This window comes from Acomys minous, assembly GCF_964271855.1.
Source record: "Acomys minous genome assembly, chromosome: 17".
Lineage (NCBI taxonomy): Eukaryota > Metazoa > Chordata > Mammalia > Rodentia > Muridae > Acomys > Acomys minous.
In genome coordinates this window covers 29,502,247-29,530,241 of record NC_140500.1, presented here as the reverse complement: position 1 = coordinate 29,530,241, position 27,995 = coordinate 29,502,247, and the positions used below count along the sequence as shown (strand labels likewise).

The 27,995-nt window shown below is 52.6% G+C and overlaps 1 protein-coding gene across 1 annotated transcript; it reads left to right on the top strand.

Annotated features, from left to right (window-relative positions):
• The first annotated feature begins 36 nt into the window (after window positions 1–36).
• On the top strand, window positions 37–27,901 carry CAND2 (cullin associated and neddylation dissociated 2 (putative)). Its single transcript, XM_084765188.1, has 15 exons — window positions 37–178; window positions 5,487–5,630; window positions 6,152–6,306; window positions 7,395–7,518; window positions 9,774–10,039; window positions 12,195–12,300; window positions 12,494–12,636; window positions 14,319–14,611; window positions 15,861–16,002; window positions 16,328–17,830; window positions 20,190–20,285; window positions 22,329–22,498; window positions 23,406–23,570; window positions 24,987–25,094; window positions 27,039–27,901. The coding sequence occupies exons 1-15, from the start codon at window positions 111–113 to the stop codon at window positions 27,264–27,266; spliced, it is 3,711 nt and encodes a 1,236-aa protein (XP_084621314.1). The 5' UTR covers window positions 37–110; the 3' UTR covers window positions 27,267–27,901.
• Window positions 27,902–27,995: the final 94 nt, after the last annotated feature.

Below are 27,995 nucleotides of genomic sequence, written 5' to 3'. Positions count from 1 at the left end.
GGGTGATGGAGACCGAGGGGGCGTGACCGAGAGGGAGGGGGCGTGGTTTAGGGGAGGGGGAGACTGCGCCGCCATATTCGCTCCCTCCCGCAGCCCGCGGAGCAGCCAGCATGAGTGCCGCCGCCTTCTACATCTCCAGCCTGCTGGAGAAGATGACGTCCAGCGACAAGGACTTCAGGTGCGCCCTGTGGCGGCCCGGGGTTCGTTTTCAGGGACCTCATCCTGTCCCCGCCGCCCCCCTGCTCCCCTGCCCATCTCGGGCGCCCCCGGCCTCTTTGCCTGGGTCTGGCTGAGCCTGCTGCCCTGTTGCAACAGCCCCGCCCCCAGCCTCTTCCCGCCTTTGCTGTTCTGGACCCTTAAGTCCCCCTCACTGGGCGCCCCCACCCCCTCTTGCTCAGGCCCTCTTGTTGGAAGCCAGTGCAGTTTTCCTCAGACTCTCATTGAAACAGGCCCCTTAACGTGCGCAACCTCCATCCTAGGGCTATCCCTTTCCGAGACCCACACTGCTGCCGGGTCTCTAACTGCCGGACTCTAACCTTAACTTTCCTTTCTTTCATCTCTTTCCCTTCATCCCCTTCCTCTTCTCCATCCCGTCTTCCTCATTCTCCCTCCTCTCCCAAGATGTTAGGTTAAATATGATTCAGAGCAGGAAGCAAATGTTGAGGTGAGAGCCCCCTGGTTCCCCCATTCTGTTTCTCCTGCCCTTCTCTCCAGGCATCCCAGAAACACAGAAACAACTGCTAAGAAGGATGGGACTGTCTGGTGCAGCCCTGCTGAGGCTTAGTGACCAAAGGGGCTTGGCACAGCCAAAGGAAGGGCCAAGCAAAAGTGGAGGTGTTAATGAGGTTCTCAATCTAGCCAGTCAGGAGGGGTCCGAAGCTGTTTGTGTGTAAGGCTTACTGTGTCCTGTAAATCCACTTCTCAAAATCTCTTGTGGCCCCAAGCCCCATGCGGGTAGTAGGGGCTTTGTACCCATTGCCCTGGCTTAGATCTTGGCAGCCATCACTTACTGACTCTGTAGGTGATGGGCAAATTCCTCCACCCGTCCTGAACCCTAGTTACTGTTTGCGGTTTAGGGACCGGGTAAGTGCTTTGTGAATGGCTTGCCCCTGACTCTGCAGGGAAAGCGCGTAGGCCCTGGGAGAGTTGTTCTTCGAGCCCAGGCTCTTCCTGTTCTCCAGAGGCCTGGGGCGGAGGTGGGAGGGGTGGGGGCTTTGGCTTACTCAAAGTCACATGGCCTGCCAGAGCTGAGGGAATGTCTCCTGGGCCTATCAGGGAGTGAGCCCTATCAGCCAGGGCCTGAGAAGCCCTTTAAACCTGTCCCTGCCAGCTGCCTTGAGGACACTTAAAACCACCCTGAGCCTATGAGGATAGTGTCTATTTTTAAAAGTCTGAACACCAGGAGGCTGAGTCCCTGGTCCCCACCCCCAACCCCCACCCCCGACCCGCAGCTGTCCAGGCGCCATGTGGCCCAAGTGTCCCATGGTGCTGCCTCTCAGATGACAGGAGCCCATGGCTTATGGTTCTCAGAGAGGGATGACTGACTAGGGTTCCAGGCAAGGGACAGCAGGCCTTGATTCCCAGTTTTGCTTGGGGCTCAGGCTCTGACAGGGAAAACCAGGGTCTTGAGAGATCTGGCAGGAATTTCCAAATCCTTCGGCGGCCACACAGTGCTGTTTGAGGAAGCAGGAGGCACACCTCACGCTGGCCCTCTCTGGTGCTGTGTAACTTCTCTGAGCCTGCTTGGCTCAGATTGACCTATTAAAACCCCCAGGGATGCTGTGGGAGAGGGGCAAAGAAAATTTCCATTTTATTCATGGAAAAACGGAGACTCGGGGTTAAGGAGGCAGCTGGCCAAAACTTCCCCACTGGTAAGGCAAGTGTGTCACGTAATAGCGCTACTCCCAGCACCATGGCGTTTCCTCTGAGAGTGGTGTCTGCAGAACTGAGGTGTTTGAAGTGCTGAGGCTTATTTGCCAATGTTGATTTCTGGGTTTGGTTTTCCACAAGGCCTTTTGCCTCTAAGTCAGTAGCTTCCTAAGGCTGCGGCCCTTTTGATACAGTTCCTCATGTTGTGGTGACCCCAGCCATAAAATTATTTCATTGCTACTTCATAGCTGTAGTGTGGCTACTGTTATAAATACCTGATCTGCGGGCAGGAGAGATGGCTCAGAAGCTAAGAGCACCGGCTGCTCTTCCAAAGGTCCCGAGTTCAATTCCCAGCAACCACGTGGTGGCTCAAAACCATCTATAATGTGATCGATGCCCTCTTCTGGCCTGCGGTGTACATACAGGTAGAACACTGTATACATAATGAATAAATCTTAAAATATATATATATATATAATATATATATATATATATATAAATATATATATATATATATATCTGATATGCAGGATATCTGATATGTGACCCACCCCAAAGGGGTCAAGATCCACACCACTGCTCTCCGGGTCTGTTGAGCACTAACTCTCTGGCCCTCACTCCATTCCATTGTAAAGCTTGTTCTTTGCTGAGCTTGGAGTGTCAGGTTAACACAAGCTAAAGTGATCTGAGAAAAGGGAACCATACTAGAGAAAAAGCCTCCACAAGACTGGCCTATAGATAAGACTGTGGTACATTTTCTTAGTTAGTGATTGACTGGGGAGGGGCGAAGCCCCTTTTGAGTGGTGCCAGCCCTGGGTGGGTGGTCCCGGAGCATATAGGAAAGCAGGCTGAAAGAGCCTCGGGTCACAAGCCAGTAAGCAGCATTCCTCTATAGCCTCTCTGGGCTTGGTGGCTCTTGCCTTTAAACCTCCAGTGGCCTCTGCTCCAGTTCCTGCCTCCAGCTTCCTGGCGTAAGTCCCTGTCCTGGCGTCCCTCCGTGATGGGCTGTGATGCGGAAGTGTAAGCTGAAGTAAGCCCTTTTCTCCCTGAGTTGCTTTTGGTCATGGTCTTTGTCACAGAAATAGAAACCCTACCTGAGGCGGTGAGTGAAAAGGAGTTTGATAGGCACATTCCCTGCTTGTCATCTGGGCCCTGTGCAGCAGACGTTCAGAAAGGCCCCCAAAGCAAACATCCTTTACCTTAAAGTACCTGGGTAGCAAATGGGACGGCAGCAACACCCTCCTCCCCTTCAGCTCAGCTTCCTGCCGTCTCTCAGCAGCTTTAAGCTGATCCAGCTGCTAAAATAAAGAAAAGAAAAGGTGGCATGGACAGGATCCCTCCAGGCTCTGTGGGCTGCCATGACACCAACCAGCAGGTCTGGGCTGCCAATGTGAGTGTTGGGACCTCACTATGATGGTGACAGCTTTTACCCTAGGGGGCTGGGACAGGAAGCAGGCTTTCTCTGGACTCCTCTTTATAGCATCTCTCCCGCTCTTGCTCGTTTTCCACTCGAGTCTCTATTCAGGTGCCAGCAAGAGCTAGCGAGCATGGCGGCCTGTGGGAGTCGGAGCACTGTCTTGCTGCATTAGGTAGAGACCCAGTTGTAGTTAGATCTTCTGTTTCCAGGGCTTAGAGGTCGCTTTAATGGTGCTCATATGTTGATGAGTAATTCGCCCTGGGGAAAAACGTTTGCAAGCTGCACACAGCTGAGGGCAGCCGGCTTCGTTCTCTGCTCTCTTCCTTCAGCAGGAATGACGTCGCTGAGTCTCCTTCGGCCCCGTTCTCTGTTGCCTTCTGACTTGAACTCCCATTGCAAGCCAAGCGCTCAGGATAGAGCAGCAAACCTTTTTTAGAAGTCCTCAAGGACCCACTTGCCTTGGGGTGGGTGAAGGTCTTGGCTCTGGTTGGCTATTGGCTCTGGTCTCCAGAATATGCCAGTTGCCCATCATGACGAGCCAGGCAGAGTGGCCTGTGACTTTAATTTTAGCACTTGGGAGGCAGAGGCAGGGGGATGTCTATGAGTTTGAGTTTAGCCTGGCTTACAAAGTAAGTTCCAGCCCAGCCAGGGATACCATAGTGAAACCTGCCTAAAATAAAAAACAAACAAACAAGCAAAACAAAAAAGCCAAGCAGAAACCCAAACAAGCAAATAAGCAGGTCTGTGACCCTGAACATCAGGGTCTTGGAAATACATGCTCTTAGACCAGAGCCTCCACCTGTGCACTGAGAGTAGGTGGTGGTGGTGGTGGTGGGGTTGCTGTGATGAGCAAGTCCCGTGAATGAGGGGCACAGATTCGGATACTTGCTAAGGGTGGGGTGTCTGGACAGCGTACATCTATGCATCTAGAGGTGCTTCTTTTCCACACCTGGCTCTGCCATGAAGTTGCCTATCTCACATTCAGGTGTTCACTAGCCACCTGTTACCATGAGACGGGAACAACATAGGACATTGACTGGGCGTTGACCGTGGACCCCGATACTCTATAGTCAGAACCCAAGTCTAATTCACAACTCCCTCCCCCAACTAAAAAAGATATTTAAAAAGATGTGTTTATTTTTATTTTCTGTGTATGGGTGTCTATACTATGCATGCAATGCTCGTCGAGGCCAGAAGAGAAGGTCGGGACCCAGAACCAGAGTTACAGATGGGTGTGAGCCATCGGTTGTGAGTGTTAGGAGCCAAACCCAGGTCCTCCGCAAGAGCAGCAAGTGTTTTATTGTTGGGTTTTTGTTGTTGTCATTTGTTTGTTTGTTTTTGTTTTTCGAGACAGGGTTTCTTTGTGTAACAGCCCTGGCTGTCCTGTTCTCACTTTGTAGCCCTGGCTGTCCTGGAACTCACTATGTAGATCTGCCTGCCTCTTTGCCTCCCAAAGTAGTGGGATTAAAAAATGTGCACCACTACTGCCTGGCCAGCAAGTGCTCTTAAACACCGTGCCTCCTCCAACCCCCTCACCCCCATTATCCAAACAGGTAAACTAAGGATTAGGGAGGGCGAGTGACTCCCACAAATTCCCATTCTTACAGTGGCAGTGACAGGAGCCTCACCCCCATCCCCACCCCATTCCCAGGCCGTGAGCATTCTCAACCAGTGGGCCGCGACCCCTTTATCTGATGGCCTGCATATCAGATGTTTACATTACAACTCATAACAGTAGCAGCAGTACAGTTATGTATGAAGCAGCAGTGAAATAATTTTATGGTTGGGGTCAGCACAACATGAGGAGCCGTAGTAACGGTTTGCAGCGCTAGGAAGGTTGAGAACCACTGCTGTAGAATCACCTAGACAGGGTCTCTCTGTGTAGCCTTAACTGTCCTGGACTCGCTTTGTAGACCAGGCTGGCCTCGAACTCACAGAGATCCGCTTGCCTCTGCCTCCCAAGTGCTGGGATTAAAGGCGTGCGCCACCATTGTCTGGCTTAACCAGTCCTCTTATTTTAGTCTCCTGCCCTGTAGCAGTTGCTGTAGTGGAGGTGCCTCAGCTCTCCCCACAGCCCTGGTTACCTTTGAACCCTTGCACTGAGGTTTACTTCTGGGGAACGCTGAAATAGCAACCCAGTCTATCAGGGCCTGGAAGCAGCTGGCTGGACAGCGCTCTTTCTTGCCCACGTCAACACCAGGTTCATGGCTACCAGTGACCTGATGTCAGACTTGCAGAACGATGCCATCCAGCTGGACGAGGACAGTGAGCGCAAGGTGGTGAGGACGCTGCTTCGCCTTCTGGAGGACAGGAGTGGCGAGGTGCAGAACCTGGCTGTCAAGTGGTGAGTCGGGTGGGGCTGACTAGGCGGAGGGTCGCTGCCCCCAGGATGCAGCCTGTGAGAATCCTCAGGCGGGGCCTGATGGTGGCTTAGCTTGCGATCGTCGGAGGTAGACCCTGCGCCAAGAGTTCAAATCTAAGTTTTGTAGGACGCGGTCAGGGAAGAGGAGGTGGGAGGGAAAGGTAGCCTGCAAAGGGGGCTCTGTCACCTTGACAAGTCCCCAGGTGACGGTCTGCTACCAGGCTTTGACAAATGAGGCTCCTGATTGCTGTTTAGTAATCCCCTGGGGATGACACCAGCTCACATGTGGGAACTCTTGCTTTGGGGTACTGTGGGGCCTCAGGGTGACATGCAGATCACAGGTTTGGGGATATACCCCGTTCCTAGCAAGAAAGGCTCCCCTGTTGAAGGGTCTTTTCTTTAGCATGTGTGCCCCCACAAGCTTGAGAGGACCAGAGCAGGCAGGCTGACTTAAGGCGTGCCTGGGCCTTCCGGACCCTTCTCCCTTTCTTCCTCCACCTCAGCCTGGGTCCCCTGGTGGGCAGGGTGAAGGAGTACCAAGTTGAGACCATTGTGGACACCCTCTGTGCCAACATGCGGTCGGACAAGGAGCAGCTCCGGGACATCGCTGGCATCGGCCTGAAGACCATCCTCTCAGAGCTGCCTCCCGCTTCCACAGGTACCCAGGCCCTGAGGTTGCTACTCAACCCAATTATGTCTCAGGTACTGGGGCTAGGTGATTTCTCTCTAGGAATCCCACTGTTCACAGTATGCCTTCTGCCTGCTTCTATTTCACCTCATGCTGTGCTTACACAGTATCTTTATTAAGTAGTGGCACACACCTTTAATCCCTGCACTCTTGGAGGCAGAGACAGTGTGGATCAGTGTGAGCTTGAGGCCAGCCTGGTCTGCACAGCTCCAGGACAGCCAGGGCTAAATAGTGAGACCTTGTCTCAAAAATAAAAAAAAGAGGACTCAGAGAAGTAAAAGGACCTACTTGGGGCCCCTCAGTGCTAGAGAATCCAGTCCCAGGTCAGTTTAAATTCTCGGCTGCCTGTTTGTTAGGAATGCTTCCAGCCACAAGAGCAGGAACTCAAGGCAGCTTAAAGACCTGCAGTGGTCTCTCTGTGGGGGTGATTGCTGTTGCTGCTGCTGCTGTCACTCTCCTCCTGCCTCTCCCCCACTCCTCTTCCTCTTCTTCCTCCTCTTCCTCCTTTTTTTCTGGTGGTAGTACTGGAGATCAGATGCCGGGGCTTATGTGGGCTCGGCCCAGCCACCTCCATTCCTGAAGCACTTGTTCTATAACTCAGTCTGACAGGGTCACTTTTTTTGTGTGTGTTTCTTTTTTTAACATATACATTTATATTATTACACATGTCTCAGGGTCACATTCTTCGTCCATGTTCTCTCCCCTATGTAAGAAAAGACACATTTTCCCAAAGGAGTCCATTCCACTGGCCACAGCTGAGTCACCTGGCCACTGCTAGCAGCAAGGGCCTGGGGAAAGAACTGTTTAACTCGTCCATCTGCCTGGTATAAGTGTGTGAGCCTGCCAGCAGCTCGGTGTCAGTTTGTCATGTCCTCTAGCTGATAGCTGTAGTTGTTCCTTAAGACTCAGGTCAACCTTGGACCACTGATGCCCAGGCTTTCCTGGCCCATGGACTTCTGGGGGATGTAGGCTCAGAAACACAACCAACCCAAGCAGGCTGGAGCTGGAAGCTGCCTTCCAGCCCAGGGCCTTACCTTGCCCTCTTGTGCCCTGCACAGGCTCAGGGCTGGCTATCAATGTGTGCCGCAAGATCACAGGCCAGCTCACCAGTGCCATCGCCCAGCAGGAGGACGTGGCTGTGCAGCTAGAAGCCCTGGACATCCTCTCTGACATGCTGAGCAGGTGAGTGAGGCCACTTTGGGCAAGAAAAGTGGGACAGGCAGGATTGAGAGGAGTGGCCTACCTGCCACGCCCTGTGCTTAGGACCCCTTAGTCACTCAGCAGCCTTGTAAAGAAAGCAGCAGTGTCACACTATGGAACAGGCTCTGGGAGGTCATTAGCTCCAAGGTCACACAGTCAGTAAACCTCCCATGGCTTGTATGTTTGTTCTAGGGACAAGAAAAGTCAGGTGCTAGCCCAGTGGTGGGCCTGCATTGCTCCTGAGGCAGACTTCAAGGCAGGTGCCAGCCAGCTAAATACAATATTACAGTGATTAGCTCAAGTGCAAAGGACCCAGCTTAGCTGCGGCTTCAGGGGGTGTGAGCTGATCGAAAGACATCACAGAAGGCAGAGGCATAGGAGATGGTGAAAAATTGCGGGTTTGGGGCTCAAGGGGGCACTGATGCAGATTGTCCTTTCGATTAAAAGATTAGGAGGGCCAGGTGTAGTGGCACACGTCTTTAGTCCTAGTTTCCTGGAGGCAGAGCAGACAGATCTCTGTGATTTTGAGGCCTGCTGGTCTATAAAGAGAGTTCCAGGACAGTCAGCACTACACAGAGAAACCCTGTCTCAAAAAACAAAACAAAAGATTAGAAGAGTTTTCATGGTGTGTAAAGGCAGCATGGTGGGCCCTGAGCAGAATTCAGGCCCATGGCAGTGAAACCCTTAAAGATTTCAGAGGAGCCTGGTCTACAAAGTGAGTCCAGGACAGTCAAGGCTACTCTGAGAAAGCCTGTCTCGAAGAAACAAAAACAAACAAACAAAAAGATTTCAGAGGAATCTAAAGGTTCCTCACTGTGTAGGTGACAATAGTCCATAGTCGGTGCTTGTAATGAGGCCATCTCTGATCCAGGACGGCAGGGGTAAGGGAGGGAGAGTCACCTTCAGGGAGTGGGGAAGATGGGCCCACTGACTAATGAGTGTGCGTCGTACAGGGTTAGCCTGGGGCCTACACAGCATCCGCTTCATGTGACCTTAGCAGGCTCTGCTCTAGCGTCTAACAGACTTGGGCCCAGGGCTTGTGCATGGTGAGCTGATTGTGAAGCTGGTGCACAGGGCTGAGGCTGGAGGTCTGGGCAGAAGTCCCAGGGACACATCCCTGGCTTCCCTCGCTCCTTTCTTCTCTAGTCTGGACCAGCAGGGCTGGATAGGAGTGTCTTTGTTTTTATATTTGTGCTGGCATTGAATCCAGGGCTTCGCTCATGCTAGGGAAGAGCTCACTGAGCTAGCCCCTGGTATTTTTTATTTTTGAGACTCCGTCTCTCAGTTGCTCAGGCAGGCCTTGAACTCACTCTGAAGCCAGACTGGCCTTACGCCGGTAGTCCTTCTGCCTCAGCCTTCCTAGCAGGCGAGATTCTAGGCCTGGCTGTCTGAAGCGGTGGACTCCACAGGATCTAGAGCAGGCAGACTAGAGGACAGCCCTACAATTCTGCTTTAGAGGAGATAGAGGATTGGGGTGTGTGGGGGTGCTCTGGGAGCAGAGGGGTGCAGTAGGAGGTGATGTTGAGTTTGAGGTGCTTGGAAGGCACCCCTCAGTCATGAGCTTCAAGGGCCAGAGTCTGTCCCTGTGGCCTTCCAGCATAGACCCTGTCACACAGTCGATGAATAAGTAGGTAAAGGTTGCAGTAGACTGACCTGGGCTGGACACAGTGAGGTCATGGAGGGCAGCAGAGCAGGAAAGAAAGGCCTCCAGACACTGGGATCAAACTCACCCAGAGCTGATTGGCTGTGGGGAAGGAACTGGCCACAGAGAGCCAGGTTCTGTCTGTGGAGAAACTATCTGATGGCTGACACAGCTTATCCAGAGGGCACTGGGGAGCCGTGGCATGATTAAGAGGGGAGTGAGCAAGACCACTCCAGTCTCAGCGAGGAGGATAGACATTTGGGGATTGGGGAAGCCTCAGGCTCCCGAGAATTTGGAACATCCTCTCTGGAGCACCCGTCCCCACACCACGCGTCCTTGAGCTGAGAGACTGGATATCGGGGCTCAGGTCTTGGACTTACACTGTTGACTGAGGAGACTTCAGAAGGCAGTCTCTTCCCACTTGCTGTCCTATAGTGAGCCTAAGTCACTCCTCACGGTTGGAGAGAGGGGTACCTTGCCATTTTCCAGAGGTTTTTGAATATTGTAAGTAGGAGGTAGAGAGAGGATGGAGCTGCAGATTCAAGCTGCCTCTTTGAGATGCGTGGCCTGACATTTCCTCTTATCCTGTCCCCAGGCTCGGTGCCCCACTGGGCGCCTTCCATGCAAGTCTGCTGCACTGCCTATTGCCCCAGCTGAGCAGCCCACGCCTGGCTGTACGTAAGCGAGCTGTTGGGGCGCTGGGTCACCTGGCAGCTGCCTGCAGCACCGACCTCTTCATGGAGCTCGCTGACCACCTGGTGGACCGGCTGCCCGGCCCACGCGCTCCTGCCAGCCCTGCAGCCATTCGGACCCTGATCCAGTGTTTGGGCAGCGTGGGCCGCCAGGCAGGCCATCGACTGGGTGAGGGGATGGGGCTAAAGGTCTGGGTAGGGCCTGGTGGATGAGGGCAGGGGGTGCACCCAGCAGGAGCATAAATTGGCTTTCCTTTTCCTGGTCTTAGGCCTCTTGTGTGGTCTTCTGGGGGTCACTCCTGTGGCCTGGAGGCTCAGGGATAGTCCTTGCAAATCATGACATCAAACGCTTATATAGAATGTGTTCCCAACTTCTGCTTTGACAGGCACACCTTAACCCGTGAGCTAGGTTTGGAATCTTTCAACTTTTACTGAAAGTTGAACAGTTAGCCACACTGTTTAAAAGTGTACACCAGCACATACTTGTGAGCTCACATCGCAGTCAAAAGACTGAGTGTTCCCACCATCCCCTCATTTCCATCTCTGCCTCTGCCTTGCCTCAGATAGCCACCTCAGGTGGCATCAGATATGTTAGCCACAGACATCTTATTTTATGTATATGAGGGCTCTATCAGCTTGTACACCTGTACACCAGAAGAGGGCATTAGAGGGTACAGATGGTTATGAGCCACCATGTGGTTGGTAGGAATTAAAATCAGGACCTCTGGAAGAGCAGACAGTGAGTGCTCTTATCTGCTGAGCCATCTCTCCCGTCCAGCCATGGACATCTTAGGCAGGTGTTGCAAATTCTAACAAGACAGTTGGGGATAAATAGCATAAATCAGCCCTCCTAACTTCTGGCTCCCACCACAATGACTCCAACAGCTGCTCCTTGGCTCCCCTCAGGAGCATGGATCTGGGAAATGGGCTGACTAGGCTTAGACTTGGGCTCATATTTGGTTGGGCAGGAAACTGAGGTCCCAAGGACCCAAAAAAGTTTATAAAGGAGTGTCTAGGGAGCTGGAGAGATGGCTCCGCGGTTAAGTGTGTTTGCTGCCCAGTCCTGAGGATTGTGAGTTCAGGTTCCAGCAACAGCATCAGGCTGCCAATAGATGCCTAGAAGTCCAGCCTCAGCAGATCCAACGCCCTGTTTTGGCCTCTGCAGGCAACACATGTGTACATACACATGTGGATAATAAAATACATTTAGAAGGGATGTTTGGGAGTCTCCTACTTAAGATGTTCCTTCTTGCACAGTGGAAAGGGTGTAGCTGCAAGAGGGCTAGGCTAGTGGATCCTCTAAGGCAGTGGTTCTCAGCCTGTAGTTGAGACCCCTTTGGTGGTAGAATGACCCTGTCACAGGGGTTGTCTAAGACCATTGGAAAACACATTTGTATCATGACTCATAACAGTAGCAAGATTACAGTTACGAAGTAGCCTTTTATGGCTGGGGTCACCACAAGGTGGTGGGTCACACATTAGGAAGGTTGAGAACCACTGCTCTAAGGCCTGGGCACCAGGCAGAGACCCCCCCGGCCCCCGCTGTCCCGTCTGCAACTCACACCCTGGTAGGAATAAAGCACAGCTCTGACAGTGACTCAACCACACGCACCCGCTCTGTCCAGGGACCGGAGCTAACTAAGCTTTGTCTGCATCATCATTGTTCCTTGTTTTCTGTAAAATACAGTTTTCTCTGCGTGCCCTAGCTCCTGAATAATGACACAGAGACCAAATATATTATTAAAAGCTTCCGGCACTCTAGCTGGGCAGATACTGAGCTATTCTAACCCGACTATGTTGGCCTGACTTCCCAGCCACGTGGCCCAGCACCTGCCATGTTAGCCTCATCCTGGCTATTCCTTCTCCATCCTCCTGGTGACTCCTCAGGTCCCTCTCTCTCTTCCCCTTCTCCCCCCTCCTCCCCCACTTCCTCTCTCTTCTTATCCTCTCCTGCCCAGCTATTGGCTTTTTTTTTTTTAACCAATCAGAAGGTGATGGAGAGCAGTGCTTACAATATACCAAGACAAGAGATGCTTCACAATAATGACAGTGCCAAAGTCTGGACTGTAACCAGATCTCTGGGTACAGACGTCAGCATTTGAATACACGGTGTACAAAAACATACTCCAACAAGTTTCTGTACCTTGGCCATCAGTAGCCTGAGTCAGGAAGTCTTTGCCAGCAGCCCACAGCCCCATGACACATAGGCTAGACCCCGGTCAGCTTGCCTTGAATCCTCTTAAGTTGAATTTGCCCTGCTAAGGGCTGAGTCGGGCTGAGGTTGAGGGAAGGTCTGGCTACTTGGGTGACCTTTGGCTCTGCAGGGGCCCACGTGGACCGCCTGGTGCCCTTGGTGCAGGAGTTCTGCAACCTGGATGATGATGAGCTGAGGGAGTCCTGCCTCCAGGCCTTCGACGCCTTCCTGAGGAAGTAAGTGCACAGTTGCACTAGGAGACAGGTGTGTGTAGGGTGGGGTGGTGATGGGGTGGGGGGGGGGGAGCTGGCAGGGATGGGGAGACAGGATGCCAGCCTCAAAACAGTCAGCTCTTGGAACCTGTCTTTGGGCCCCACCCTTGCTCTGCCTTGCTGGGTTCCAGTGAGGCCTCCCCTCCTTGTCCCTCAGGTGTCCCAAGGAGATGGACCGTCATGTCCCCAATGTGACCAACCTCTGCCTCCAGTACTTGAAGCACGACCCCAACTACAACTATGGCAGTGACGAGGATGAAGAGCAGATGGAGACTGATGACAGTGAATTCAGTGAGCAAGGTAGGTGGACAGCCTGTTGATAGGAAGAGCGGGCCACAGTGGCCAAAGCAGGGGCCTTATCAGGCCTGCCTGGCTGGATGCTGCTCTTCTCTAGCTATAAGGAAGGCAGTGTAGTCATCCTCCTCCTGCCTGCCCAGTTAAATAGCTGGGACCAAAAATACCTGGGGGGAAAATGGTCTGTACCCAACACAGACAGTGATGAGATGTTTATGTTGTCTCAGGTGTTATAAGTATTAAGGTGACCCAAGGCTGGGATTGGGATGTGTAGGGTATGTGTGACTGCCTTGAGATGCTGGTGTCCAGGCTCCCGTAGGTCCCAAAGGACAACTCTTAATTGTTGATTCCTGAGCATCCACTGGTATTTTAAGCTTTTCCTTCGCAGTCCTCATAGCAACCCTAAAACCCAAGGGAAAGTCGTACTCACACTTGAGACAGGGAAACGGGGGAAACACCCAGTTAGTGACCACCACAGGACTTGGGCCTGCTCGGACAGACCTTCCGCCTTCAAGCTACCATTTGTATAAATGGTTTCAGGATAATGCTTTTAGCCCAGCACCAAAGCTGGACAAGTCCAGATGGGGGCTCAGTGGCTTCTTCCCTTGTGGCCGAGGTCTTCTCCATAACTGAGATTTTTCTAAAGGCAGGGTGCACATGAAGACCAGGGACTTAGGGCCTGATGGGGACTTGAAACAAAATCCGTTAAGAGCCTTGAATGATTAGCCAGGAGTTGGGCATTTTCTTGCCAGTAATAGAGGGCTAGGGGTATTTCTTGCTGTAAGGAGCTGACCAGTGGGTACTGCCCATGGTAGCTCATTCGGATTTCTTTGCTATTTGAATCTTAGTTGTCAACAGAGTGGCACAGTAGGAACACCTGGTCTCAAATTCAGGATAAAGAGGTGTTCCTGTCGCCTCTGATTCTTACATCCTCCCCTAGTGAGATGGATGGAATTGTATCTTTGCCCTGCAGTTTCCTAACTATGTTCCCTGAGCAGGTCTCTCGCCCTCTCTGAGCCTTGGTCTTGACATCTTTAAAATGGGGCCAGTAGCCTCTTTGTTCTAGTCGAGTTGTGATGTGCTAACTCTCAGACCTCACATACCCATTCTTTCTTTGGTGTTTGTCTCTCTGAACACCTTTGAGATCAGGATCTTTTGACCGGAACTGGGTTAGCACCAAGGCCACAGGAAGGCTCCTCTTTCTCTTTGGAAATTCCAGTAAGTGAAAGGGCAAGGCCTTAACGCCAAAGGATGGACCTGAGCCCCAAAAAGCTTCTCTGTGTCTCCACTGCAAACTTGGGGGCCATGTCATTCTTTTTTGCCAGAGGCCCAGTGTCTCACTAAGTGTTCCGGGCTAGCCTTGAGCTTAAGCTCCTCCCACCCCACCTCTCCAGTGCTAGATTACAGGCCTGCGTCAGCATACCAGTCCAGTTTTTTCCTTGCTATAGTCAGACAAGGATCTGGAGACAGGAAGGGCCTGAGGCTGAAGTGCAGATCTTTATCCAGTGGGTCAAGCCGCCTCTAGTCTCTTGGTCCCAGTTCTGTTCTCTGCACCACAGCGCCATCCTGAGCACACCACAGGTGTTCACTCGGGCTGGTGGCGTTCCCAGCAGGCTGGGAGTACGGATCAGAAGCAGCAGCCCAGGGCAGGCTGAGTCACGGCTCTGTGTGTCTTACCGCTGCCCTAGAGAGTGGGGACGAGTACAGTGACGATGACGACATGAGCTGGAAGGTGCGCCGGGCAGCGGCCAAGTGCATGGCAGCCCTCATCAGCTCGCGGCCCGACCTCTTGCCCGACTTCCACTGCACTCTGGCACCAGCGCTCATCCGCCGCTTCAAGGAGCGGGAAGAGAATGTCAAGGCAGACATCTTCGGGGCTTACATCATGTTGCTGCGACATACGCGGCCCCCTAAGGGATGGCTGGAGGCTGTGGAGGAGCCCACCCAGACCGGCAACAACCTCAATATGCTTCGGGAGCAGGTGGGCTGTGTCCTCAGTCTCGCCCACCCTCCCTCCTTCTGTTCTTCCTCCCCACCCCCATCTCGTCACGTGCTGAGGGATGTGGCGCGAGCATCTCTCTGCCCAGCCTGGGTGTTCAGATGGAGCCCTGCCTCATCCCTGGGACGCATGGGCAACAACACAGGTGGGACTTGCAGGAGCGAGAAGGGCTTCATCCCAAGAGTAAGCAGATACAGGAAGTGGGCAAGCTTAGCTTCACTTGAAAAACATCCTTCTGGGTGGGGAATGGATTTTGACAGGACAAGAGTCATGGCTGGGGACCAACAGGAGGACATTGCCACCGTGTCCAGTGATACAAGTGGTAGCTTCGGCTTAGTGGAAGCCTGAGAAGTGGGCTGGACTGAACCCTTGGATCTTGCTGGTGATAGGTTGCTTGTGTCTGGGATAGGCAGGTATCAGTTGGCTTCTCGGCCTCCCTGGATAGGGGACACTGAGGAGGAGGGGACATCTACATCACTGTACATTTATGGTTGAAGTCCTCATTGGCTTTAAGTGATTAATCTAATAAAAATGCCAGAGGCTGAGTCCTGACTAAGAAAAGAGGCTCATTTAGCTCAGGTTTTAAACAGTCCACAAAGCATGGTCCCTGCCCTGGTGTGGATTGCCCTAGCTGCGTGACCTCTTTGCAGGTAGTAGCATGAACAGACAACAGAAAGAGATCCCATGGTAAGTCAGGAAGCCAGCACGATGAGGACTAAGCCCTTACTTTATAATAAACCTATCCAGGAGAACCATTTCATCCTTTTGAGTGACTTCCTCATAATGCCAGCTTTTAAAGGCCCCTCCCCTTCCTAGGACCACCACTACACTGAGGACCAAGCTTCCGGCACGTGAGTCCTTGTAGGACACAAACTTTATCTAAACTGTAGCAGAAGCTTAGGTTGAGCCACCAGGTAGGCAGGAAATGTGCAAGCTGGTTCACAGGTCCATCAGGGTGGCACTAGTGCCCCTGGGTTCAGGGAAAGAAAGTATCTAGGTAAAGAAGAGAAGGGGCCATGTGCTGAAGACAGCTAGGCCTCTGCTTCCCCCTTCATAGAGGTAGAGGTGACAGCCAGGCTGCTGGGTCGCCTTGAGCCAGTTCCCATCTGCATTTACAAGATGGAGGTAGTCGGCAGGTGGGGACTGATGGGCACTGAGGTGTCCCATCTATGTTGACTCCTCCCTCGGGAGGCTTCCTGGCCGGCTCCTGACTGCCCCACCTGCCCCACAGGTGCCCATCGTGATGAAGGCCCTGCAGCGGCAACTGAAGGACCGGAATGTTCGGACCCGCCAGGGCTGCTTCAGCCTCCTCACCGAGCTGGCCGGAGTCCTCCCCGGCAGCCTGGCAGAGCACATGCCTGTGTTGGTGTCAGGTAGGCTGGGCTACCACTGGCTGGCTGTCTAATCTTTGGGCCCCTTCCAGAATACAGGCCCCTACCCTATACTGAACCCTCAAGCCCTGAGAGCCCAGGTAATATCCCTGGGCTCGCCCAGTGTCATGATGGCCCACGGCGGTTCCCTTCCAACCACAGCAGAGCCAGGCTGCTACCAAGCTCCAGGTGAATTCTGGCCTTGTTTCCCTCAGCTTTGGTGGCATCTGGAAACTTCTATCTGGGTGCCTTGGATGCTTGGGTTCAGTTCAGGCTTCCCCAGGCTGAGGCAGGCTGAAGAGCCCCTAACCTTGGTTCCCACTTGCAGGCATTGTCTTTTCGCTGGCTGACTACTCTAGCTCTTCCACCATTCGCATGGACGCCCTGGCCTTCCTGCAGGGCCTTCTGGGTACGGAGCCAGCTGAGGCCTTCCACCCACACCTGGCCACCCTCCTACCACCTGTGATGGCCTGTGTGGCTGACCCTTTCTACAAGGTGGCAGCTGAGGCCTTACTGGTGCTCCAGGAGCTGGTGCGGACCCTGTGGCCACTGGATAGGCCTCGGCTACTGGACCCTGAGCCATATGTTGGAGAGATGTCCACAGCGACCCTGGCGCGACTCCGCGCCACCGACCTGGACCAGGAGGTGAAGGAACGGGCCATCTCTTGTGTGGGCCACCTTGTGGGTCACCTTGGTGACCGACTTGGGGATGACCTAGAGCCCACGCTTATGCTTCTCCTGGATCGCCTACGGAATGAGATCACCCGGTTGCCTGCTGTCAAGGCGCTGACACTGGTGGCTGTGTCCCCCTTGCGGCTTGACCTGCAGCCCATCCTGGCCGAGGCGCTGCCCATCCTGGCTTCGTTTCTGCGCAAGAATCAGCGGGCCCTGCGGCTGGCCACGCTAGCTGCCCTGGATGCTCTGGCTCAGAGTCAGGGCCTCGGCCTGCCTCCACCTGCCGTGCGGACTGTGCTGGCTGAGCTGCCTGCCCTGGTCAGTGAGAACGACATGCATGTGGCCCAGCTGGCCATTGACTTCCTCGCCACAATGACCCAGGCCCAGCCCACCTCTATGGTGGAAGTCAGTGGGTCTGTTCTGAGAGAGCTGCTGCAGCTGCTGCACTCACCTTTGCTGCCTGCTGGGGTGCTGACAGCCACGGAAGGCTTCCTGCAGGCGCTGGTGGGAACCCGCCCTCCGTGTGTGGAGTACCCTGAGCTCATCAAGCTGCTCACTGCACCTGTTTATAACCAGGCTGCGGATGGCGGACCCGGCCTGCACAAGCAGGTTTTCCATTCACTGGCCCGGTGTGTGGCTGCCCTCTCAGCTGCCTGTCCCCAGGAGGCAGCAGGCACTGCCAGCCGCCTAGTCAGTGATGCCAAGTCACCCCATTCAAGCACAGGGGTCAAAGTCTTGGCGTTCCTCTCACTGGCTGAGGTGGGCCAGGTGGCTGGGCCAGGCCCCCAGAGGGAGCTGAAGACTGTACTTCTGGAAGCCTTGGGGTCTCCTAATGAGGACGTGAGGGCTGCAGCCGCATACGCCCTGGGCCGTGTGGGTGCTGGCAACCTGCCTGACTTCCTGCCCTTCCTGCTGGCACAGATCGAGGCCCAGCCCCGGCGACAGTACCTGCTGCTACACGCACTCAGGGAGGCCCTGGGGGCTGCCCAGCCTGACAGCCTGAAGCCCTATGTCGAGGATGTGTGGGCACTGCTCTTTCAGCGCTGTGAGAGCCCTGAGGAGGGTACTCGGTGTGTGGTGGCTGAGTGCATTGGGAAGCTAGTGTTTGTGAACCCTCCCTTTCTCCTGCCTCGATTCCGGAAGCAGCTTGCTGCAGGTAAGGCCCAATGGCCCCAAATCGGCCCAGCACGAGGCGGGTATTTGGTCCCCACGCATCCACACGTCACATGCAGATCACTGGAAACGAGAATCACATGTCTGTCAAGCAAGGAACAGAAGCCAGATAGAAACACGTGGTGATTCCTAGAAGTACAGGCTTCCTTTTACATGGTTTCTGGGGTAGAGGGACAAGGGGTTTTGGGGTTTTATGTGTATGGGTATTTTGTCTGCATATGTGTATGTGCGGTGTGTATCTGCAGTGCCCTTACAGGCCAGAAAAAGGCATCAGGTGCCCTCGAACTGGAGTTACAGACAGCTGTGAACTGCCCGGTGGGTGCTCACAAACAAACCCAGGTCCTCTGCGAGAGTGCCCAAGGCCATCTCTCCAGCCCAAGGGCACAGGGCTTTTTATGTGCCCCTACCTCAGACAGAGGGGTCTGCCTCACAGATTCAGCTCATCCAAGGGGACTGCATCAGAAATTCAACTCAAGGCTCAAAAATAGCCTGTGAAAATGTTGTGTCTGTACTGGACACATGAAGACCTTTCGTGTGTGTGTGTGTGTGTGTGTGTGTGTGTGTGTGTGTGTGTGTGTGTGTGTTGCTGTGGCATGCATCTAGGGGTCACAGGACAACTTACGGAATCAGTTCTCTCCTATCATGTGGATCCCAGGGATTAAACTCAGGACCTTGGGCTTGGTAATAAGTGTTTTTACAGCAAGAGCCATTTTGCAAGTGTTTTTTTTTTTTTTCCTAAACAGTATACATTTGACTACTGTTGACATCTTTAATGTAAACAACATAGAGAAGATTGGAAGTACATGGGACGGTGTGCATGGGTTCTGTGTAAACACCATGCTGTTTTGTAGAAGAGGCTTGGTGTCCTTGGGTTTACTATTCAGGAGACTCTGGGTCCTGTCCTCTGAAGACCCTAAGGGATAAAAACACAACTTGGAGTTTTATGCTGGCATTAGGCATACAGGATTATAAATATACCTCTTTAACTAGGAATATATCTTAGCTACATTTGGGAGGCCGAGGCAGAAGGATTACCTCAAGGCCTACCTACTGACAGAAGTTGAAGGCCTTTCTGTGCAATTTAGTGAAACTCAGACTCACAGAACCAAGGCGCTTGGGCTGTAGTTGCTGCTTGGGGGACAGTCTTTGTCTATGATGCCTGAGGCCCTGGCCTCCATTCCTAGCGTCTCACACAAATACTAGGTGACACAGAGCCGGGTGAGGGAATGTACACCTTAACCCCAGCACTTACTTTTCTCACTGCGGTGACAAAATACCTGAAAGGACCCTGCATGGAGGAAGCAGTCAGCTTGGGTGGGAAGGCATGGTGTGAGCCGTCATGGCATCGGGAGCATGGAGGGAGCAGTCAGCTGTGGGTGGGAAGGCATGGTGTGAGCCGTCATGGCATCGGGAGCATGGAGGGAGCAGTCAACTGTGGGTGGGAAGGCATGGTGTGAGCAGTCATGGCATCGGGAGCATGGAGGGAGCAGTCAGCTGTGGGTGGGAAGGCATGGTGTGAGCCGTCATGGCATCGGGAGCTTGCAGAGTAGATGCTTCATGTCTTGGTGGATCAGGACACAGTTCAGGCTGGAATCAAAGGCTAATGTAACCAGCGAGGCCCACTCCCAGCAGCCTACTTCTGCCTACTGGGCGCCAGTCCCAAAGACCGCACAACTAGTGCCCAGCTGGGGGCCAAGCTGGAGGTATAATGCGCCATGTCCTGGCATCGCTCCTCCATCCTTAGGGATCTGTGTGAGCTAAAGGCATCGACAAAGTGAAGTGAACTGAGCCCCTCATGACATCATGACTTGAGTTCTGTGGGAGTCCCATCATCCTGCAGCCTGCTAAGAGCTCCCTGGCCTCTGCAGCGTGGCCTAAAGTGCCAGCTTGCCCTCTCTGAGTCCCTCTTTCTGGTGTAAAACAGACCGGTGGTCCTACTTCATAATTCTGTTTTGAGGCTACAAAGGGACTCACTTTTAGCCCAGGTTGACCTTGAACTCCTGAAGGCACTCCTGGGTCCTTGGTATGACAGGTCTGTACTACGACACCAGCATCATTATTTTAATTACATTTTGTGAATTTGAATGGTTTGAATGTCTGGAAAATGTAGTGTAGTCTCAGCCCAGGGGCAGGACTTTTCTCAGAGGTCCTAGTGTTTGCACCTGTAGGGTGTGCCAAGCCCCAGCCACTTACTGTCCTAGCTGCAGGAGGGAGAACTGGGCAGATTCATGGCTGGTACAGGGAGTGATCAAATGGCCTTCCCGGGAGGTGGTGTACTGTGTTTTGATGACCATAGCCTGCAGGTTGTCCCCTGCCCCATACTGTCGCCTCTTGCCTTGCAGGTCAGCCGTACACCCGGAGCACGGTCATCACCGCAGTCAAGTTCCTCATCTCGGACCAGCCACACCCAATTGATCCCCTCCTGAAGAGTTATATTGGTGGGTGTCCCCCATTCCCTCCCTGTCTTGGCTACAGCTAGTACCCCTCACCTTGAGTCCAGAGCGTGGCTAAGAACATCTTGCAAATTAGGCCAAGGGAGCCCGACTTAAAAGGAACCCTCTGTGATGGGCAGGCAGCAGGGTCAGACTCTTGAGTGAGGAGCTATGCCTTCAAATCCCTGTGGTAGGCCTCGCATGCCTCTTCTTACTGATGCCTCTTGCTTCCTCATCTGTCAAATGGGTATGAGAAGTTTCTGGAAAAGGTTCTCTTGGAAATAGCTTGCTGGGGTGGGAAGTGCCCTCTAAAATGTACAGGCCCTGAGGATGAAAAGCAAGCCAGAGCAGGTGAGCCCCCCACCTCCCATGATCAAGTCTGAGGGAGCCTTTGCTGGAGGAGCCTTACACACCATGGGGTAGGCAACGGGCCTCCCGCAGGACCAGACCTCTTGTCTTCAAAGCCCAGGGCCTGCATCTTCTCAGAGCCCACACCAGACTCTCAGCCCCTCCTCTCCCAGTAGGCAGCCCCAGGGGTGCAGAGGGAGGCTGGAGTTCACCTGCCTTTGGCTTTGGATCCTGTATATGTGGGCTCAACTATAAAATAGGGTCCTGACACACATGCAAGGGTGCTGTGGCAGACCAAAGAGCCAGAGCCACGGCCACTCTTGAGTTGGAAACTGTATCCTTGTTGCCGTCATCTCGTGGCCTGACCTGGAGGGCTGAAGTCAGATTCCAGCCTTGATGAGGAGCTGTGGTTGCATGGCCAGGGCCACTAGTGGGGGGGGGGGGGTCTCTGTTTTGTATTATTATGGTTTGTTTTGTTTTTTGGTTTTTATTAGTTGGGGTGTGTGCGTGTTTAAGATTTGTTTATGAGCGTTAGTGTTTCACTTCTACATGCTTGTGCGTCCCGTGTGTGCCTGGTACCTGCGGAGATCAGAAGAGGACATTGGGTCCCCTAGAACTGGAGTCTGGGTGATTGTGAGCCACCATGTGGGTACTGGGAATCAAACCCAGGTCTTCTGCAAGAGTAGGCAGTGGTCTTAACTGCTGACCCAATCTCCAGCCCCCAAGTCTGGTTTGTTTTTTAGAGAGAGAATCCACATAGCCCAGGATGGACTCAAATTCACTATATATAGCTGAGGATGACCTTGAACTCCTGATCCTGCCTTTATCGCCCAAGTGCTGGGATTACAGGCATGTTTGACCCTCAGCTTTGATCTCTCTGTGTTGGTACTATGAGATGCCCTTGGATAAAACTCATCAGTTAATCCTCACAGCCCGAGCCAGGTAAAGAACACTAGTCCTGTTTTACAAATGAGGAAACTGAGCTCCAAGAGAGAGGTCAGACTTGCCCGATTCCTAGGTTGTGTTCTCACAGAAGCAGTACCCTAGGAGCCAGCACAGCACCATGGGAAGGGCCCCAGGCCCCAGCGTTGTTGAGCTCTGCTCTGCTGGAAGACTGCAGTTCCTCCCAGTGGTGTACATCAGGGGTCATGTGACAGCAGCACTCCTTGAGGCTGGTGATGGGCACTCTGGTCACACGGTTGCAGTGGAGACTCAGGTTTCTGGATGAGGGTGCAGCTCAGTGGTAGCACGTGTGTTCAGCATGTGCAAGGCCTTGGGTTCCATCCTCAGCACTATCCCACGTCCAAAATTCCCAAAAGGCCTACTCAGAGGAGCCATGTCAGGATAGCTTTTCAGACCCCGTCCCCTAGGTGGCGCTTGCTTGCGTTCCCACACTGGAAACTAAGGCAGGAAGATCACAGAGCTGGTGCTGTCGGGTGAGAGCCTGTCTCAGAACAAAACAGTCTTTCCTTGCCATGTGCTTTGCTGCAGCTGTCATGTCTTACTCCTAAAAGCCCTGCTATGAGGTCTGGGCAGCCCAAGCCCACAGTTAGTGGGAAGCCAGACATCCTTACATGGACTGTGAGGGTGTTGTGTCTGCCCTTGAGCCTGCCTAACTCACAGTGCCCAGGTCCCTGGGTACAGCATGAAGGTGGCTTTGTGCCTTGCTTCTATGTCCTTCTTTGTCTTGTCACTCTGCAGCAGAGTTCATGGAAAGCCTACAGGACCCCGACCTGAATGTGCGCCGGGCTACACTCACCTTCTTCAACTCAGCTGTGCACAACAAACCATCACTGGTCCGGGACCTGTTGGATGACATTTTACCTCTTCTCTACCAGGAGACCAAGATCCGCCGGGACCTCATCCGAGAGGTGAGGGGCAGCATGGACACCTGGTGTGGCTGAGGCTCTTGTTAGCTGCCCCCATGAGCCTCCTGTTCCATGCTGCCAAGGCTCACTGAAGACTAGGAGTAAAACCCACAGGCACCAGGGCTGCATGGCCCCAGTGACATCATGGCCTTCCATTCCCCAGCTGTGGCCCAAACTAGGCAACCCAGTGCTCCCTGAGCTTCAGTAGCCCCTAGAACTAAGTGAGGAGAACCACCGTGCCTGTACCACCTGCGGCAGCTCTGGTGCTTATGGCACATGTTCAGTCCCCAAATGTGATGCCACCTGTAACGGGTTCTGTTTAAAATGCAAGCATCTTATATATACTATCTGAAACTTCCCCCAGGTGTATGAAGAAGGGACTTAGTGGACATAAATGCACTCTGTATTTAGAACTGGGTCCCTTTCCCGAGTCGTCTCTTTGAATGTGCAAACATGCCAAAATCCACAATCCAGACAAACTCAACCCCCTGATCCTCCAGTCTGAGACACATGGGATTTCTGGGCTGCAGTGTCAGTGACTGTTGATTCTTAGCCAGAGTCTCAAGTCCTGGGGCTCAGACAGCTACGCCATACTTGGCTTATGTAGTCTAGGCCGAGAATGACTCTGAACTTCTGCTTCCACCTCCTGGGTGCTGGGGTTACACACATGTGCCTCAGCGTGCAAGAGGTCCTCCACACGCGCATGCACATCCCGCAGTACCTGACACTGCCTGCTCAGTGAGCATGACAGTCTGGAGGAAGGATGCTGCAGGCTGCGGTGAGACTTTAGGCTTGAGCATGTGAGGTGTGACTAGGGGCCAGGATGCAGTGCTGAGTAGGTGGGATGAGGTGCAGAAACTAGGGGAGGGGCTTTGCACCCCAAAAACCTCTCCGTCCGTCCTTCCTGCAGGTGGAGATGGGGCCCTTCAAGCATACTGTAGATGATGGGCTGGACGTGAGGAAGGCTGCCTTCGAGTGCATGTACTCACTCCTGGAGAGCTGCCTGGGCCAGCTGGACGTCTGCGAGTTTCTGAACCACGTGGAGGATGGGCTGAAGGACCACTATGACATCCGGGTAGGCAGTGCCCTGCCAGATGCAGGCCAGCTCAGAGCATGAGGCCTGTTCTTCCCTCCTCCATGCACCCCGTGAAGACAGCTGTGCTACTTCCTGTCAAGAGCAGGAAGCAACTGGGCGCACACCTTTAATCCCAGCACTCAGGAAGCAGAGGCAGGTAGATCTCTGAGTCTGAGGTCAGCCTGGTCTGCAGGGTGAGTTCTAGCACAGGCAGGACGGCTACACAGAGGAACCCTGTAGGAGGCAGTATGGTACCCTGCGGGCAGCCTGGTTTCAGCTCAGAGGCAGATACTGAGCTTTTAGAACTATATCTGATGCCAGGTATGGTGGTGCGCACACCTTTGATCCCAGCACTCGAGAGGCAGAGGCAAGAGGATGGATCCCTGTGAGGCCGGCCTAGTATATAGTGAGTTCCAGGACAGAGAAACCTTGTCTCAAAAAAAAAAAAAAGGCTCTTTTTTTGTTTGTTGTTGTTGTTGTTGTTTTTGTTTTTTGTTTGTTTGTTTGTTTTTTGACACAGGGTTTCTCTGTGTAGCCTCTGCTGTCCTAGGCTCACTTTGTAGATGAGGCTGGCCTGGAACTCTTGAGTGCTAGGATTAAAGGCGTGCACCACCACACCACGCCCAGCCAAAAAAGCCCTCTTTTGGAGAATTTGTCCAACCCTTCTCAAGAGCACTGCTTCCACCTCAGACTTCCACAAGGTGCTGTGGATGACCTGGCCGCCATTCCCCTTAACCCTCCAACCCTTTAGCCCTCACCACTAACCTGCCCCGCTTAACCACCTCTCTCCTGGAGGCCAGGCCAAGTGCCTTGGCAGCAGAAGCCAAAACAAACAAACAATAACAAAACAAAAGAAAACAAAACAAAACCAAGGAACTGGGTCTTAGAGGTTTCCCAGGGCGTGCACTCTGGGCACACTATAGCCAGGCCTAATGTAGTGTTGGAACAGCTTATGCCATTTTTGCTTTGTATTAATTTGTTTTAAATGTTACTAACATTTAAAAGTCAAGAGATTTGACATGAGAAGTAGTTGTTTCTTTTGAAAACAACCCATATTGCCTTTGTATTAATTTTATTTCTGGTTGTTATTATTATTTTATTTATTTATTTATTTATTTATTTATTTTTGGCTTTTCGAGACAGTGTTTCTCTGTGTAGCGTTGACTATCCTGGACTCTGTAGACCAGGCTGGCCTCGAACTTACAGAGGCCTCTGTCTCCTGAGTGCTGGGATTAAAGGTGTGCGCCACCACTGCCCAGCATGATGTACATCTTTTAGATATAATCTGAGACCCAGAAATAGGTCCCTGGAAAGACTTGATTGTAGGTTTATGGGGTATAAACCTGCACTTCCTTTGGGTCTGCTGCTCTTTCTGGGTGCTGTTTCACCATGAGTTCCATTTGCTTCCTTGGGCAGATGCTGACCTTCATCATGTTGGCCCGGTTGGCCACCCTTTGTCCTGCACCTGTCCTGCAGAGGGTGGACCGGCTCATCGAGCCACTCAGAGCTACCTGTACTGCCAAGGTAAGCCCTGCCCAGCCCTCCCGGGCTCCGGAGTGCCTGTTGGGTGCACACTCACTGTACCATGTGCACGTTTTCCTGTTGCCCAGGTCTACCCACAGCTTCCCAGGCTGTGAGAGTCCTTCATTAAATACTTCCTGGTTGTTGGGCTGGGAGAGGGACCCAGGGTAGTGCTGCACACACTAGCTTCCCCACTCAGTCTGTGCAGATCCCAGCTGCAAGTTGGGCCTGACTCCTGGGATTGATTGATGGGCTAGCTGCTTCAGGGCAGAAACACTGTTTACACAGAGTGTCTCAAAGTCTTGACGGGGGATTTGGGGTAAATGCATCATGCACTGTTGGGAACAGCTCAGCACACTCAGGACACAGTGAAGACCTGTTGAGTGAAAGAACACGTGTGTATGCATGTGCACATGTGTGTTGTAAATGTTTTGTGTCTGCAGAGGCCAAAGGTTGACTTCAGTTATTTTAGTTTATTTTATTTCCTTTTCTTTCTTTTTTTGGGACAGGCTTTTACTTTGCAACCCTGGCTGTCCTGAATTCAATCTGTAGACCAGGCAGGCTGAGATCTGCCTGCCTTGTGCACGACTTTAATCCTTTTAATGGCCATATCCAGCATTTTGGGTTGTTTTTTTTTCCCCAAGTTCTTTGCCAACTGACCCATCTCCCAAGTCCTATATCGAGTTTTGAAAGAATAAAATTTAGGGCTGGAGAGATGGCTCAGTGGTTAAGAGCACTAACTGCTCTTCCAGAGGTCATGAGTTCAATTCCCAGCAACCACATGGTGGCTCAAATGATAAATAAGTCTTTAAAAATTAAAAAAAAAAGAAAGAAAGAAAGAAAGAATAAAATTTAGCCAGAAAGAGGACCAAGAATTTCAGTCTTTAGGAGAGACACTCTGTCCCTAAAAAATAAATAGAAGCTGGGTGTGATGGTGCACACCTGTAATCCCAGCTCTTGGGGAGGCAGAGGCAGGAGGATCTCTGGGAGTTCAAGGCCAGCCTTGTCTACAAAGTGAGTCCAGGACAGCCAGGGCTACACAGAGAAACCCTGTCTCGAAAAACAAAACAAACAAACAAACAAAAATTATGTGCCGAGAGCTGGAGAGATGGCTCACTGGTTAAGAGTATTGCCTGCTCTGTCAAAGGAGCCAGGTTCAATTCCCAGCACTGACATGGCAGCTCACAGCTGTCTGTAACTCCAAGATCTGACACCCTCACACCAATGCACATAAATTAAAATGAAATAAAATATATATTTTTTTAAATCTATGTTCCCCGGGTTGACCTCAAATTACTGATCTCAAATGATTCCTTCCTCCTGTCTTGTCTTCCATGTAGCTGGGACTATAGGCTTGTGCCACCAGGCCCAAGTCATTATTTTTTTCTTTCATTCATTCATTCATTCATTCATTCATTCATTCATTCTCTCTCTCTGTGTTAGAGACAGACAGACAATACAGACACACCTGTAGCCCAGCTGACCTTGAACTCAATATATAGGCAAAGATGACTTGAGTTTCTGGGATTGCCCACTGTGGTACGGGGACAGGTCCCCTTTTCCTCATTCTGGTGTGAGGACATTGAACCCAGGCCTTTTTGTACATGCCAGGGCATACCCACTGAGTTACATACCCAGCCCCACAGTTGTGATTTTTGTTTATTTTTGTTTTTCAAGATAGGGTTTCTCTGTGTGCTGTCCAGCAATCACTTTGTAGACCAGGCTGGCCTTGAACTCAGAGATCCGCCTGCCTCTGCCTCCCGAGTGCTGGGACTAAAGGCGTGCGCCACCATGCCGTGCTCACAGTTGTGATTCTCAAGTAGCAACACATTAGCAGAAAACATGAAATCTGATGCGGATCAGAGCGAAATGACACCTTTATTAACCTGAAAGCTGCCCGTTGAAGATGGTGACGCGGCTTAGTAAGGACGCTGTCTCCCTGTGCAGGTGAAGGCTGGCTCTGTGAAGCAGGAGTTGGAGAAGCAGGACGAGTTAAAGCGCTCCGCGATGCGGGCAGTGGCTGCCCTGATGACCAACCCTGAGGTTCGGAAGAGCCCCAGTATGGCTGACTTCTCTAACCAGATCCGATCCAACCCAGAACTCGCCCTCCTCTTCGAGAGCATCCAAAAAGACTCAACTTCCAGCCCCCCCGTGGATTCTATGGAACTCAGCTAGCTGTCCCCAACAAAAGCCCCCCCTCCCACCCCTGTAGGCAGGCCTTGGCTCTCCTGTTCCTCCAGTCAGCCTCAGTGCCTTTGCTAGGGCCCTACTCATCGCCTAGTGCGGAGGTGGGCCCACGAACTCAGGACATTTAGTCAGGGTACTGTTCCACGCCTTTACACTGCACCCGTTGTCATTTAGAAGCCAGCACTGGACTCCACGAGACCAGAACCCAAGCAGGGGACGGACTTTCTACTTCACTTACTCTGGACTCCCAAATGTCAAATATTAGCACCCCAGCCATGAGTTGGGCCTGGGCCCAGAGAGCCAATCTATACTTCCTAAATCTCAGAATGCCCCACTTCTAGTTAGCAGAGTAGGAATTGTTTACAGGGAGGATGGCACGGATCAGGCTTGCGCCTGCTATTTGAAATCTCTCTAACCTCACCACCCAGGCACGCAACAGTTGGTTTGTGTTCTTCCCATGGTGCATAGTTGTTAGAACTAAAAGCGCCAAGTCAGGTTTGTTTTTCAGACATTTCCCTTTGTAGCCATGGTTGGCCTCAAACTCAAGAGATCCGCCTGCCTCTGCCTCCCAGGTGCTGAGGCCAACTTTGTGATCTGAGCTAATAAAGAACTCAGGATTCTCAGCCTAGGTTGATTCAGTCCTGGAGGCTCATGGGTTCCACCTGTCACCCCATCTGTTTATGAAGCTGAGGCAGGATAAATAGGGAGAGCCAGGCA

Bases quoted from the DNA above. Each gene is read 5' to 3' on its own strand.
- CAND2 (XM_084765188.1), top strand. From the start codon at position 111: ATGAGTGCCGCCGCCTTCTACATCTCCAGCCTGCTGGAGAAGATGACG. The intron at 5,631-6,151 runs GTGAGTCGGGTG...CCTCCACCTCAG, and splicing joins CAGAACCTGGCTGTCAAGTG to CCTGGGTCCCCTGGTGGGCA. The intron at 14,612-15,860 runs GTGGGCTGTGTC...CCTGCCCCACAG, and splicing joins TCAATATGCTTCGGGAGCAG to GTGCCCATCGTGATGAAGGC.